Below are 15,237 nucleotides of genomic sequence, written 5' to 3' on the forward strand. Positions count from 1 at the left end.
TTCTTTTTTTTTTAAACCCTCTCTCTAAACCTTGCTAAATGAATAAATAAACAAATGTCTGGCAATTTAGGTCGACACATTCCTTTCCCTGTGGTCTGCTTGTTTTTACATCACATTTTTCCATATTTATCCCTTCCAGGATCATATGAAGTTATGTGTTTTGATACCTAAAAGTTGGACAAATAAATTATTTTGTAATTCCTTGTTTCTTGAATGCTTAGTTAGAAAACAAATTCATGTTAATTGTGTGTAAAAATGAACTTCTCTACACCTATAATTCAAAATATATGTTGCAAACAATCAAAATAAAAAGCAGCCAAAGTACAGAGTGACTTAGGGGTCACTCACTGGTTCTTATAGAAGATAACCAACTACTCACAGCAAAGGAAATTTATTTGGTCATATTCCTCATTAAATAAACCCAGGTGATGTTGAAGCACTTCAGTATCACATAAGAAACGATAATATAGAGAAGATTTAAATGGAGTGTATCACAGATAATGAAAGAAAAATATAAAACTGCAAAAAGAACCATATGCCTAACAAAGGATCTTCCCATGGGTTTATGTAAGCAACAGCCTTATCAACAGTTTCACGAAATGTCTTGGTTTTACAAGTGCTCTTGAGTGGAAATGTAAATCATATGAAGAGAATTACTTGAGACTGAGAATTAGGGGGAAAAAATGTGCGAGTATAAAGTGCTCACAGGAGAAGGACATAAAACAGCTACAGGCCAGATGCCCCACAGTGGTGATGTCTGATTGGAAGGAGTACACACAGATCCATCCTTTGTATGTTCCCAAAAACTCACATAGCCTATCCTTAAAAATCACTAGCTTAGTTAGTGTGGTGCTATAGGATAAAAACGAGATCTCAAATAAAACCTGAATTCCACAGCATTTACAGCAGTTAAAACTTTTCCTCTTCTTAAAATGCAGGTGGAATACTTTTTTTCTAACTTTGGGCTGTGTTTTCAGTCACCAGTTCTAAGAAATGGTCTTAGTAAAACTGGCATTCAGCTGTTCCCTCTATAGAAATGACTTCAGAGAGCAAAATGTCTCTTCCTTTCCCTTCCCCTTGACAAATGACTCTTGTGGAGAATGAACTCTCACCGTGCTCCATGACCTTGTGATGATCGATCTGCATCCAGTTTACAGTTACTAGTGCACACCTTATCAGTAAATGGGTATTTCATGTACCTGTCAAACTTGCAATTTCTGCAGTTTTAAGTATTAAATAGTCTGATGTCATGAAGCTCAAATTGGTTCAGGTTTTGTCAAACTGCTTTTGGGTTATTAAACCACTTGTCAAATAATTATGGGCTTGAAATACAGTTAAAGATACTTTCAGGTACAGCTGAACCAGAACTGGAATTGAAATGCTAACATACATTTCCTGACTGCTCTCTATACATACAGGCAATGCTAAAACTATTTAATCTAAAAGGTAACATCAGCATGCAAAAACAGATATAAAATGTCTGTGAATAAATTTACACTGAAAATTAGAAGACTCAGCTGGTAAAGCTTTGAAGCAATATTGGTATATGCATAACACAGGCCTATACAAACAAACCATCTTCAATCACAAAGCAAGGGATCAGGCTCAGTCCTTGCCAGTCCTGGGTTTGTCATCTTCTTAGGTCATTTGTTAAACTTACCCTAGGCAAATGGAAATAGAATCAGGAGCTTAATTCTTTCCTTCCTCACTTCTTTCATTGGCTATCAGTTCAAAATCTCTTATCTTTAATTGGGTCTCACTTTGTTAGCCACCTCCAGTCTCTACCAAAACAGCACATCGAAAAACCATGCCTCAGGACCTCTAAGGCAAGGAGAAAAAATCCTCATCTTTAGAGTTTACCTCCTACTCATGAGAAAGGCAGAAATATCTAAGCAGTTATGCAACCAAAGACAGCTGGATTTTATCTAAGGAAGCAGAGCTACTGCTTTGAGAACTGGTGTGACTGCACTCAAAATACTGCTGTGGACACAGCCAGCCAGCCACACTATCAGCACATACTCCCTGTACAAGCAAAACTGCATGTCAAGGTGTGAGATCATAGGAAAGTACAGGTTGGAAGTTATTTTGCCCAAAACTCCTCCACAAAGCAGAGTCAGTGTGAGGTCAGAATAAGTTACTCAGGTTTTTATTAGTTCCTTACTCAACATGGAGGCTTAACATCAAAGTTCAGAGTGTCTGTTCAAACCAGAATAATTTTGAGAACAGTGTTTGGAAGCCATTTTGTGCTAGGAAAACAGGTCTGAGGAAGTCCATAGGGGACTAATGAAAACTAGTAATAGGAGCTTAATTAGCCACAGCTGAAATAGCATCTCTGGCCAGTACAATTTCAGCATGTTCTAACAGCATGCTTGCTGTCACACTTGAGTTTAATAACCTCATTAGAGCACACAGAAGCATCAGCCACAGCTTTACCCAACAATTGTCATGAAAATGCCCTATCCCACTGTATTAATAGTGAGATTGTCTTTGCAACCTCAGCATTTGTCCCTCCTCCCACTGGCATACAACTTCTGCCACTTCTAATTACATTAACACATCATATAACTGCTACAATCACAACCAAAGCGAGTGACAGGGAAAAACTGCTTAGTTTACTTCATTTAAACCAAATCATAATCAAACTGGTTTATTGGTCTATTAATAGAACACAAATAACTTGAAATCAGTGGAATATACTTTCACGTTCAGTATGGGCAATACACTGTTAAACAAAATGTTAATAACCACCTAATAAATAAAGAACCTTTCTTCACTAATCCCCCAAAGTTCTAATCATGCACACAAAGCTGTGTACCCAGCCTCTCATGGCTGATTTCCTCTCACAGGTACCCCTGTAGATGTTGGTACTTACAGTGTACTCTGCTGCTCCTTACCACCTGCTAATGCCCACAGCAGGGAGGAAGCACCACATAAAAATGACAGTGGTGTCATCAGCTGTGAGTGCTACCTGTGCACCTGCCCAGCCACTGCCCCAGCTGGACAAAGGCTGCTAGCACGTCCACACAGGTTTTGATGCCAGAGGATCAATGTACAACAACAAACGGTGTCAAGCCCACCTCTTCTGTTTTTGACCACTTGCTCTATTCCCATTGTTTTCCCTCCTGTTCCAATTTCATTTGTCCCATACATTTCTTTCCATTCATTTCAGAGCTCACTTGGTAACTCCCTAGTGGTTTGCCATCCCCTTTAACAGGATCAGCTGTGGCATAGGCACTCTCAGACAGGTTTGGATGCTTGAACTTGCATTCCTGTCTTAACAGCTCTGGCTGTTCAGACCATTTTACCGAGAATGGGTCATGAGAGCACCCTTGCAAACAGAAACACAATATTAGGAATTCTCTAGGAATATCCCTTTGACTTCTTCTGAGGTAAATTAGATAACAGCACGTGCTTAGACAGGAGATATATCATGTCTAATTCTAAAAGTAATATAAACCTACTTCTGATTACCTGTGTTTAAGTACTACCTCATTCTTCTGCCTTGGTGCTCTATATTCAAAAGTGAAGTGAAAATTACTTGAAAAGGTGTTCTTTGCAAAAAAAAAAAAAAAAAGATGTTCTCCTCCTATATAAAAGCAGCTGTCAGTAACCCTACTTTTAAATGAAGTCAGTCCTCCTACTCGCAGGCAAGTGAAGATTCACTGGAAGGCAATTCCCAGGTTATCTCCATTTCCCAGCAGTTTGCTCTCCTGTGACGCTGTGCTGCTGTTCTCTTGTTCCTACAGCTCCTTTCCAGGTCACCACAGATGCCAGAAGGCTGGGGTGCACCAGGCCCCGTGTGGCCCTGAAGTGGGCACTGTCCCTTCCATAATCTGTTCTGTGATGGCTCACAAGAGAAGAATAAAAGGATCAGGTCATATTGGATGCCCTGTGTCTGAAGCAACTCTCAAGATCATGCTTGCAGTGTAGAGTCCTGCTCACTGGGCCATGGAAAAAAATGCCTTCTATCTACCAACACTGCAATTTAATTAGACACATGAAACCACCTCCTTTTTTTTTTTTTTAAATGCTTTCAGAGGAATTATCACATTTGAAATCCCTCATTTCACTTTCTGCCCTAGCTTTGGAGCTTTACAATGACCTTAAAACTCTGTTCTCACTTCGGGCTATTTCAGTCTGTTACTGTTTCTGACACTATCAAACCTTTTGTGCCAGCAGAACAGACTGCTACTGTGCAGCCATTAAAAAAAAACAACAAAAAACCCCCAAAAAACAGGCATTAAGTGGAAAGATAGGAGGACTCCAAGAATATTTTTCCTCCTTAAGTTTAAACAATTCCAAACTCTGCAGCAGTGAACTCTGGAAGGTATATCAGACAATAAAATAAAGAGATATGCAAAATAGACAATAAAAAGCAAATAGGATAAATAAAGATTTAAATGTATATAAGAATAGCAAGACTTGCATAGAAAGAAATAGTTCTTTAAAAAAAAAAAGCCAGCATGGAGCAATCTGGAGCTTGTAAAAAATTATGATTATGATTTTTTTTTTTCCAAGTTTTATTACATGTAAGTAGTATTCCCCCAACAGCTGCACTTTCCTAAAGGACAGTTGAAGTTACCATTAACTCTCCCTGTTACCAGCCCAGCATTTTACCCAGCTACCTAGCAAGGAGGTGACACAAGCATTTCTTTCTGAAGAAGCTTACTGGGCTACACTGTCGTTTTTATGCTATGGTAATACTCGGACCCCATCCCCAGACTGTACTGTAAAATTGAGAATAAACCAAAAATGGGCCTTATCCCCAAAAGTCAAGAATCCAGTAAGGTGCAACAAAAGTACACTTAAACTAGCAAGCAAAAAAAGGGACAAACCCAATAAGCTCACATTGCCCTAACTCTCTAGCAAGTCCTTTTTAAGAAGGGGATGTGAAAGAGTGGGATTGCAGTGACAATTCCTTTGCAGCAAGGGAGAAGTAAGAAAATGATGATGCTTTCACATTATAATGTCTGCAAACAGAGGCTATTATGGAAAGATGCAAGACAAGTAACCACTGAATAAGAAATGACAAAAAAGAATAAGGCAGAGTCCCTGCAGTAGTTGGAGTTGAAATGGAAATAAACAGTTGCTCCTTGATCTAGCAGATTTGGTGTTATGGTCACAAAAATGGAGAAGATAAAACAGGCTGCCCTTACCCAACAGTAACTGACTGTGGGCCAAAGAAATTGTATTTTAGATTACATGAAGAAAATGTGCAAGAAGAAGACAGTGTGGTGGTAAGGATCTAAAAGTACAATCTCAAAGTGCTGTAGGCTCTACAAATGTTGCACTGCTTAGCAACATGCCTTTGATTTCTCCTTTAGCCTCAAGAAGCACAAATACTGGGTAAACCAAAGGGTATAGAACTTCCAGGTCATCCTGCCCTCCTCCAACTCAATGCCCCCTTTGGCATCCTGGCCAAGGTCCATTACTAAGGATTATCAGTGTGCAGTAGTTTTAAAACTTCAAAATTGCAGTCAATGAGTTTAAATCCATTCAGACATTCACTGATGTATTCTTTAGTCCTACACTCCACACCACTAAATAACAATCCTGTACCAAGGTAGGTAAACAGTGAGTGTTCTCCAAACACACCTCTCACCAGGTTTCGCTCCTGATTAGATTTAACCTCTCAGATCCATTCAGATTCCAGGATGCTGAGACTCAGTCTAGCACACCTAATTTTAGTCTGATAAGGCACTTGTACTTCAGATTTGAGATTACTTTTGCAGCTGATGGTCTGAAAGCCCCTGGAAAAAAGAATGGTAACAAATTCCTTTAAAAAGTAAAACACGTTGTTTTCTGAGATGTAAGCCTTTCTTAATGCTGAAATTCAGTTTTCTATGTAAGTAGTATTTATCAGCAAGGGCCCTTCAGACTTTCATCTAGGTACATTGTAACAGATAGTCATGATGCTTTTTCTACAAACTATTTTGGAAGTGAAACTGCAGCCAAAGTAAATAAAAGATTGTTGAAGTACAGTTTACTAATCTAAACCTCAAATAATTTTTGAACTCTGAATACTGAGTCCCTAAATATTCTATTCAGCTGCCAAGGGTGCAGAACTATTCCATGGACTGCCAGCACTGTCAGTACTCTAGTTCCCTGTTCTAGCCTTAAACCCAAAGCCACAGACATACTTGAGTGAGAACTGATCATCTGGCAGAAATGTGAGAGTTCCAAAGTTCACAATAGCAACACAAACATCCAGATGCTTCTTAATTATGGGGAAGAAAAATAAAGATTTAAAAAAAAAGAGAGACTTGGGAAAAAAAACTCAAAATAACCCTGATTTATTTTTTTAGCCAATCAGTTTTTCAGCCTGCCTGCCTAACCCTTTAGTAAAACCAACAGACAAATAAAAAATAAGCACACAAACTCTGCAGAGATGGAATTTCCACTGACCATTTTCCACTGCAGCCCAGACTACAACTTAGAATAAGTGCCTTGTGCATGTCTGCTGAGTTACCTGAATGCCATCCAGACAATACCAGACTACCTTCCTTGAAAGGACAATAAATACATGTTACTCATGTTACAGAACTCTTTGAAAGGATTACTGTGCATTCATTCCATAAACGCCTCATCCTTCTTCACCCTTTTGTTTAAAAATTATATTTACCGATGTCTTTTCTTCCCCCAACCTCAGACTATTATTTAGGAGAATAAAAACAATGATTGGGATGATAATCTTAGCCGGGGATGACAAGTCTCTAAGTCATGAAAAGCAATGGAGGCAACAGGGCAGAACTGTATCTGGCAGGACCATTTCAGCACCTCAATGCTGAGGACCAGCAACACATTCAGAGGTAGAAATGGAGCAGTATATCATGGCCAAAATGCTTCTCTAACTCCCTCCAATAAAGTTTGGCTTTGTTTTACCTGAATAATTTCAGGTATCAGTACCATCACTAAAGAATGCCCCAGTGAGTGTCAATAATTAAAGAGAACCTTGCAAGTGTTTTGAGCAAAATATCAAAATCTAACCTGATAATTTATTACGGTAGATTGCATAATTCAGATTTAGACAGAAGGACAGAACATCCTGAATAAAGAGCAGTATTAATAACCTATGTTTCCCTCCACACAATTGTTAAAAAACTCCAGCAGCCATTTGTATTGCTTCAATGTGTTTTACCTATATGCCATCAAAAGTATGGTAACCTAAAAAAGAAAAACCAACTACCTCTTTTTATTCTTCCTGTACCTGAGTATGAACCAGGATTTAAATCCAATCACCAGCAGTAAACTCAGTTACACAGTTCTTAAAGGCCCTGTCTTTCTCAGACTTCAGTCAACTACTGAGAACTACCCAACTGTACCTACTCACTTTGACAAACAGAAAAAAATAGATTGATTAAAGTCTATTTTCAGTCCCTAAGACAAGGTCACAGATGCTTCTGACACTTCTCAGGGCCAGAACCATCCCAAAAGTACAAACCTACATTTGTTCCTGAGAGTGGCTCACAGCTTTTCTTTAACACTAACACCTACCAAGGAACACCTGGCTTGAGCAGAGTGACCCAATATCATGGCTCATAACCAGCATCTGTCTCCAAGCAGATGACTCAGCATCTCCTCGGCTTGAAGACAAAAGTTTCTCAAGTGTTTTGAGTTACTAATCAAAATACTGGATTTAGCTAACTAAAATCCCATTTCTGCCCAATTTTATACACTTAGAGCTTTTCAGAGGGATCGAGCATCATACTGGCAGACACGTAAAAATGCATTTCACATTGCAAAGAGTTTCTATTACTTGGGAGCACAGAATTAAAGCATCTGTATAAATTGCATGACTATAGTCACAGTAATGAGTTTGTTTTCTATTAGCTCTGCTCAACTGCTCACCAGGTTGCTCATTTCCCAGTCAGCTATTACCTGTCTGAAGTGCATTTCCATGGCAGAAAAAGAGCAAAAGCTTTTCTTGCTACTTAGCTCCTCAAGTATGAAAACACATGTTAAATTAATCAATTCAGGTGGAAAAATTAATGAGGCTGCTAGAAGATAGAGTAGAAACACCATTAATTTCCCAGCCAGTCTAGGATTCATAGACTCCAGAAACGACTGCAGTCAGCCTAACTGCTTTGCTTTTATAACAAAACATTTTAACATATAGCCTGCACCCCACCTCAAGATTTCGTAAGATGAAAGACACTCAGGCAGAGAAAGGAAACAACGTTTTCCTACAAGAGAGAGCCCCTTTAACTGGAGCAGCAGCTGAGAAAGAATAAAGTGGGCAGCACATAACAAATATTCTAATGAAAGATCCTTGACTTTTTTTTAATTAGATTTTTAGAAAGCTCTGATTTCAGAACACAGCGTGATAAAACTGGCAAGAACATGGATGCAGAATAATTCGCTATTTTATTTATTTCCCATATCAGCCAAAGCAAAGAGCAAGTTACCTTTGAACTCTTGCCACATAGGTGCATCTGTTTTGCTTCAACTAACAAGGCTTTCTGAGAAGCACATTGTAAATGCTGAGTGCAGCAAGCTGTGAAAAAGGGTAAGCATCACAGTCCAGTGATCCCAGTGTTTTATAGGTCCTGAGACTCTATACTGCACCTCTCTAAAGAAACAGCAATCACCGAAGCTGTGCTTAAGAGCTCTGCTAAAGAAGCAAGGAAAGATGCAGTGACTGTAACAGCAGAGACGATCTGAGCTCTGAATTGAGCTACCTGTTGGTTACGTGAGGAAATCTTTGCATCACAGCATGGAGCTCAGAGCTGGATTCTCAGCAGGGCACATTGCTACATGACACACTCCAGGCTGCCATACTTGAGTTGATCCTGCGTGTCCAGCTTTTAACTAGCTTACCTTCCACACAGAAATCCAGATGAATGGAAAATACAAGGCTCTTTCTTCAATAAACCTAATGAATCCATGCCAGCCCCTTATTAAATATATGGTGTTTAAACCATATTTAGGAAATAAATTCTTGTTTATTACTTAGCTCCTGATCCAGCAAAATCTGAATCTAGAAACTGACCAGTGTTAAGATTAAGCATGACTTAATTCTAGGAAATGACTGCTACAACTGAATAGTTTAGGTGAAGAGTTAATCTAGGGAAGTTAATCAGGACAGGCTGCAGAAACTGCAGTAATGTCAGTGTTTACTAAAATTGTTTATTAGAAGTGTTTAGTAGAACGTTAGATGATTAGTTTGACAGTCTAGATTAAAGTAACCCTTTAACGGCAAATCTAAAACCACAATTCTCTTACTTCCAGTGCTTTCAATCAAATCACCATATTGATATTTTGTGCTTCATCAGTCAAGCATGGAATTAAAATACTCCTAGAGTGTCTCACACTTTCATGCATTACCTGCAAATCTCAACCATGGGAATAGTTCAACTTCTTCGTGTTTGTTTTTTTTTTTTTTTTTACAGGGCCGGCACCACCTGCTACGTCCAACAGCAATTTAGCTGTTCCCAACTCAGCAGACGCAGAAATGGACCGAACGCTCAGCCCGCTCGCACCTGGCGTTTCCGAGGAGCCGGCACTCCCAGGTGTGACCTGCCCAGGTGTGCCAGGGCACCGCGGGCAGCACACGAGGCTGCGGCAGCTCAGCCGCGCTCAGTGACCCCAGCGCCACCAACACCGGGGCTGTGCGGTCGCTACCTGTGGTAAATCGCCCGCTTCTCACGTCTCAGGGCCTGCAGGGAAGCACCCCCGAGGCAGCCCCAGGATGGCAGGGAGCTGCCCGGGGGGCGAGGCGCTGCCGAGCGCGGTCCAGCCCGCTGCCGTGTCTCTCAGCCGGCCGTGGCACAGCCCTTTGTTGTGGGCCGCGGCGGCGCGCTCGCCGTGAGGGTGGGCGTGGGCGGGGGGCGGTCGCGCCGCCGCCGAGGCCGAGGCCGCCGCCCGCCGGCACCTGCCTCCCCCCGGGGCGGGACTTGGCTCCCGGGGCCGAGAGGCTCCCCCCGAGTCACCGGGGACCGCGGGGACAGCCCCGCCGCGCCTTTGTGCGGGGCCAGCGCAGCCCTCGCCGCTGTCGCCGCGCCGGCTCTGCCCGCTGCACGCCCGGGCGGGTCCGGCCGCTCCTCGGGCAGCGCGGCGGGGCTTCCCCTCTTTCCCGGCTGCCCCCTGGCCCCCGCTCCGGGCAGCATGGTGGACCTGGACAGCGAGGTGCCGCCGCTGCCGCCGCGGTACCGCTTTCGGGACTTGCTGCTGGGCGATCAGGGCTGGCAGAGCGACGACAGGTGAGCGCGGGGCGCCGTGTCCCCGGCGGGGTCGCGGGGCCGGGCGGCGCTCCCCAAGGGCATCTCCGCCCGCGGGAGCGCAGCCCCGGGGGAAACTTTGCCGGGGATGGGGGGCGAGGACCGCCCAGGGGCTGCGGTGCCGCGCCCCGCCCGAGCCGGGCCGGAGCCCCTGGGCGAGCGCGGGGCATCCCGCAGGCTCCGGAGCGCTCCCGGCAGCGGCACGGCACGGCAGGACAGGTGTGAGCGTGTCCCTGGGATAACCTTCACAGAGGGAGCGTCCCAAACCAAACACGCGTTCCCGTTTGTCTAAAGGCTAACTGCAGTATCCTTTCGCTGTCCAGCCTGCTTCGCGTGCAGTTTCTTTCCGTGCTGGGATCCTAGGCATGGACGCAACTACTGTGATTTTACTCCTTGATGAATTTTTTCAAGTCTGTCAGTATCTTTAATCACACCTGATAGAAAAAGATTTGTTTGTTTCAAGTCAGATGCTGTCCTTAAGAATCGCAGAGGGAGAACCCGTTACATTGAAAGAAGCAAGCGAACCAGGAATGTGTGTTCAGTTTCAAAATGTTGAATCAACAGCGTTCATGAACAGCACCAGCATCATTCCACTCTGCTGGACCATACAGCCTTGTGTCTCAATAGACTATTACATGATCCCATCTTGCAAAATTATGTGTCGTATCCACTTCGTCTTAACGCTCTTTTGTAGTCAAATGTCAGAAAAGCAAAATCGGCAGCATATTAGATAGATTTTAATTCAGTAGATTTGCATTGTCAGAGTATGTCTTTAACTTGGCAGTCAGAAACTTTGATTATAATGATGTTCTACGTTGTTCAGATTTTCACTACTTTCCTGAAAAAATGTGGGTTCTTGTTGATTGCTAATCACAAGATCATGCAAATGTGTAACTAAATATTACCTCTGTTTAGGAGAATATGCTCTATATTGAAGTACGGTGAAAATGGTGTTTATTCAGACAGTTATGAAATGGTTAATGATATCCTAATATAGTCACTAAAAATGAATGCTGTTGGTTGGAAATGAGAGCATTGTAGCTACATAATGGAGAGTTAAATAGTATGTTTATCAAAGCATGGTTTTACTGTTTAAAAATTAGTAAGTATACTATAATGTAGTCATTACTTCTGATTCTTTAAGATTTTAGAAAATGTAATCTTAGCTCTTACACCTTCATCTTATTTCCTACTGGAATAGGAAAAAAGTCCACAACCTTCCTTATTTTAACAATTTTATTTATTAGTTTTGGGTTTTGGTGGCTAAAATTTACAAAATATGCTTTGTATACCTTTTTGGATCACTCTGGGGCTTAACACTTTTTCCACCTCGAGTTTAAACTTCTGTCAAGCACTTCCCTGATGCCAGTTGTTTGATTTGCACTTCATGAAGTTACCTTCTACAGAAGGAGCACAGTGTGGTCTCAAAGAGCAAATAGTGTAACTGTACAACCCAGAGCATCTTTTAGCTATTGTCTGTTTCAGGTCTATGTGCACTTAACAAAATCAAAGTAAATAATCCTTAAAGCAATCTTGATAGCAGAAATGTAGCACAGAAGTCTTCCAGAGCATGGTTACCATTTGAAAACTGCAGCAAGGAACTGGTGAAAAATTAATAGTCAATTTTAATTATTTCATTAATATTCCAACAAGCATTACAAGAAAGATCTCTGGCGCAATCTGAAATATAAAAATGTAAATGGCTTTCTAGATCTTTATGCACTGTCCTGTGCTGAGGCTGGGCACAGCTGCACAGTGGTAGGAAGGTGTGCAGGGGATTCCCCACAATGCAAGCTAGATTGTGTTTTACATGAGGCTGTCATAGCAGCTCTCTGTCCTCAGCTCTCCAAGTTACCATAGCAGTATTTTTGGATACCAGCTTTCCAGTAACTGAACGAGAGCCGTTCTTACAAAGATCTTGAGTATTATCTGTTGTTTGTCTGTCCAGATTCTTACTTTCCTGAATTGGAGGCTATCATGTGTAATACTGAAATATTCATTCCTTCCTATGTTGCTGGAATATTGCTGCAATCTATTATAGAAAAAGCATGCATGCTCTGCCTAGAAATAGTGTCAAGTGGAATATGTAGAATATTAGACATACTTCAGGAAATATTGAATGAGAAAGACTGCAGACCTATGGGGACCCTGAGATAAGCTTCTTTTAGTCTGCAAAGATTGGTATATATGTACAAGTATATATTATTTTTGTCTGCTTTATTGTCTTGTCTTTGTACTTTTAGGTAAATGGTTCTTGGTTGGTTTTGGTGAAGCACATCCTTTGTAGTCTATTCTAAGCATTGTGCAATATAGATACTGCCAGAGGTGTTGTTTGTAACCCCTTCAGTTGAATGGATGTTAACTAGGAATGGAATATCTGAATCCTGAAACACTGTTAAAGTAGCCTTTTAGGATGGTTGCACATGATTAAGATAGTTCATTTTAGGTATTGGACTTTGGCTGAGATGCTGCAAATATTTTTCTGCCTATTTGCAGTTCACTACACTTTTTAATTCCACTTGCTCTCAACTCTGGAAGTGTGATGTTTGCTAAGGGTTTCCATCTGTGTGATCTGTGAGCTTCAGGTCTGTTATCAGCCAAACTGTGTCTTGTCTTAGTTCCATTCTCTTTTTGATCTTTGCAATCTATTCATCCTTGGAGACATCTCTTTTTTCCTTCCCTTATGCCCTTTTTGGAAAGATGCTGGCTTTTTATCCATAGGATCCATTTCCTGTTTTTCAGGTGCTTGTTGGTTTTTTTAGAGTGGAGAGGAGATGGGATTATTCCTCTCATCTGCCACAACCCACCCAGGATTCTGTGTCGCTGAATCAGTTTTAATAGCATAGTTTGCCATTATATGTCATATGGTAGTATTTAATAATAAATGAGATTGTGTGACCTCTCCTCTTTTTGTTGAAAGCTATGTTTCTGACATAGCCATAGTTCAATTTTATAGTTCAATTTTGAAACCTTAATAGTTATGTTTCTTTAGGGTGAGTGTTTGATCACCTATTTCTTTTAAATGTTCCTATTAATTTATAAAATGCACATGTGCTAAAATGCTTAGCTGAATGTAACAGGGCTCTCATTCAGGAATTTTGTTTTTAGATCTCTACCTGTTTGAGGACAGATTTCTAATATTTTTGTTTTTTTCCCTTAGGGACCTTTCCTATAGAGGAGCCTCACTCAGACTTTTCTTTTTTTTTCTTTTTTTGCTATCTACTTCGTGATCCATTCCTTACCTGTATTTCTTCAATACAGTAACATCATTTCAGTGCTTTTGCATTTCTGTCCCCTCCCCCCAAAAATTCTGCTTTCATAGCTTAGATTCCTAGCCAGCCTTGCAGTTGGATTCAGTAACAGATGGATTCTGGGCTGTCATCTTCCACAAACCGCCAAATTGGATTGTATATTATTTTTCATAAAAGAAGTTGCTGTGTGCAGAAGAACATGCTGAATCTTTGACAAATGATTTTGTTCAGTGAGAAAGCTACTTCGAATAATTTATTGGCATTCTTGAATTTGCTGAGTGGTTTGGTTTTCTTTTTTTTTCAGAAAAAGGGTGTTAAAACCAGTTTTGGTTTTTGCAAAGCTAGATTTTCAAAGGAATCTTGGTTCCCTTTGAAAACTGGAGATGAAGCTTGATGCTTACACTACACTCATTTTATATGGAGAACACTTTTACAAGGCAGCATGTAAAAGATCAGCCCAGCTAGAGCATGTGTGTGTGTGTCAAGTGGGTGAATTCTGTGGCAGGTAGGGCAGTGGATCAGGTTTCCTCTGGCCATGGAAATATCCCAGGCACTGGGCTGAAGGTAAAGAGAAGATTGGATCCTTGACTTCTTCACTTGTTCTAGAATTATCGCTAATATCCCTTTGCAAATCTTACATTTTGCTTTCATTATTGAAAGTATCTGAAAATGAAACAGACTGGTTTGATTTACTCGATATTCTGAGATGTTTATTGACCATCATAATACAATTTACTTTTCAATTTGGCTGCTGGGAAGTGAGCAGAAATAAAAGGGAACTGAGTGATTAGCACTATTACTCACCTGTTAATTCAGACAGATTTCACTACATTGTGATTGTAATATTAAACTATGCAATGAAACGTGTCATAACCGTACTGGTCATCATTACCAGCTCTGTTGAAAAGCAACACAAATAAAATTAGAAAACACCCTACCTGGTGAAGAGGTGACATGTTCAAAGTCGGTAAATAATTTGTGCGGAGGAGGGGAGAAAAGAGGATATTTATTTCAGGTTCCCATGTAAGTTTGGGAAAGCTACAATGAAGAGGTTTTTGTGTACCTAAATAGTTACCATGTGCTTCAAAACAGCCAAACCACAGCACACTAGAGGTGTAAAGAAAGAATTCCAAGTTCAAAATTAAAAGCATTTACATTCTGTCCATATCACCACCTTTTTATTAAGGCCTTTAGTATCTTGCAGAGCACAGTTTACCTCACATTTCTTAAATCATTTATGTCCAGACATTTAATCCTTTCTTTAGAAGCTTTTGAAGATATAAAAACTGCATTTGGTTTAGTGAATTCTAGCAAGACAGGAATGTTTCCCACCATTGAAGCATGACTGATTATTCTGATGAACTGTTCAAATTCTCTGCCTGCTCTGACAAAAATGTCTTGCACTATGCAGGAGTGGTTTGGCAGTTGAGTGTCCAAGGAAACAATATGAACAGATAACTTGTGGGTAGTCCAACCTCCACCTTCAAAGCATCCGATTTCATAACTTTTTTATATGCTGCTGCAAGATATTTTTACAATTTCAGTCATGGAACAAAAATTTGCATTTTCCAATTCTGTAATTTTTTTTCTATTCTGTGCAGATATAACAAGAACATTAACTGGTACTGGAAATTCATTTCAAATCCTGCTTCTGTATTGAGATTAAAATTTGAGTCATTTTGCTACAGTATATACTTTAATTTTAAAACTATAGAGCTAAATTTTACCTTTGTGAAAGAACTGTTCTTACCCTGAGTACTTATAGGATT

General features: G+C 40.7%; 1 protein-coding gene across 6 annotated transcripts in view; it reads left to right on the top strand.

Annotated features, from left to right (window-relative positions):
- The first annotated feature begins 9,992 nt into the window (after positions 1-9,992).
- KCNT2 (potassium sodium-activated channel subfamily T member 2) overlaps positions 9,993-15,237 on the top strand; it is a 116,619-nt gene continuing 111,374 nt past the window's right edge. For 5 of the 6 annotated variants that reach the window (XM_088170137.1, XM_014885803.2, XM_088170138.1 and 2 more), the window contains exon 1: positions 9,994-10,199. In XM_088170137.1, coding sequence (XP_088026263.1) covers positions 10,105-10,199 — 95 coding nt within the window. In that variant the 5' untranslated portion in view covers positions 9,994-10,104. Of the gene's footprint in view, positions 10,200-15,237 lie in introns of all 6 variants that reach the window. The other variant, XM_088170141.1, reaches the window with a different exon arrangement.

This window comes from Sturnus vulgaris, chromosome 9, assembly GCF_052056855.1.
Source record: "Sturnus vulgaris isolate bStuVul1 chromosome 9, bStuVul1.hap1, whole genome shotgun sequence".
Taxonomy (NCBI): domain Eukaryota; kingdom Metazoa; phylum Chordata; class Aves; order Passeriformes; family Sturnidae; genus Sturnus; species Sturnus vulgaris.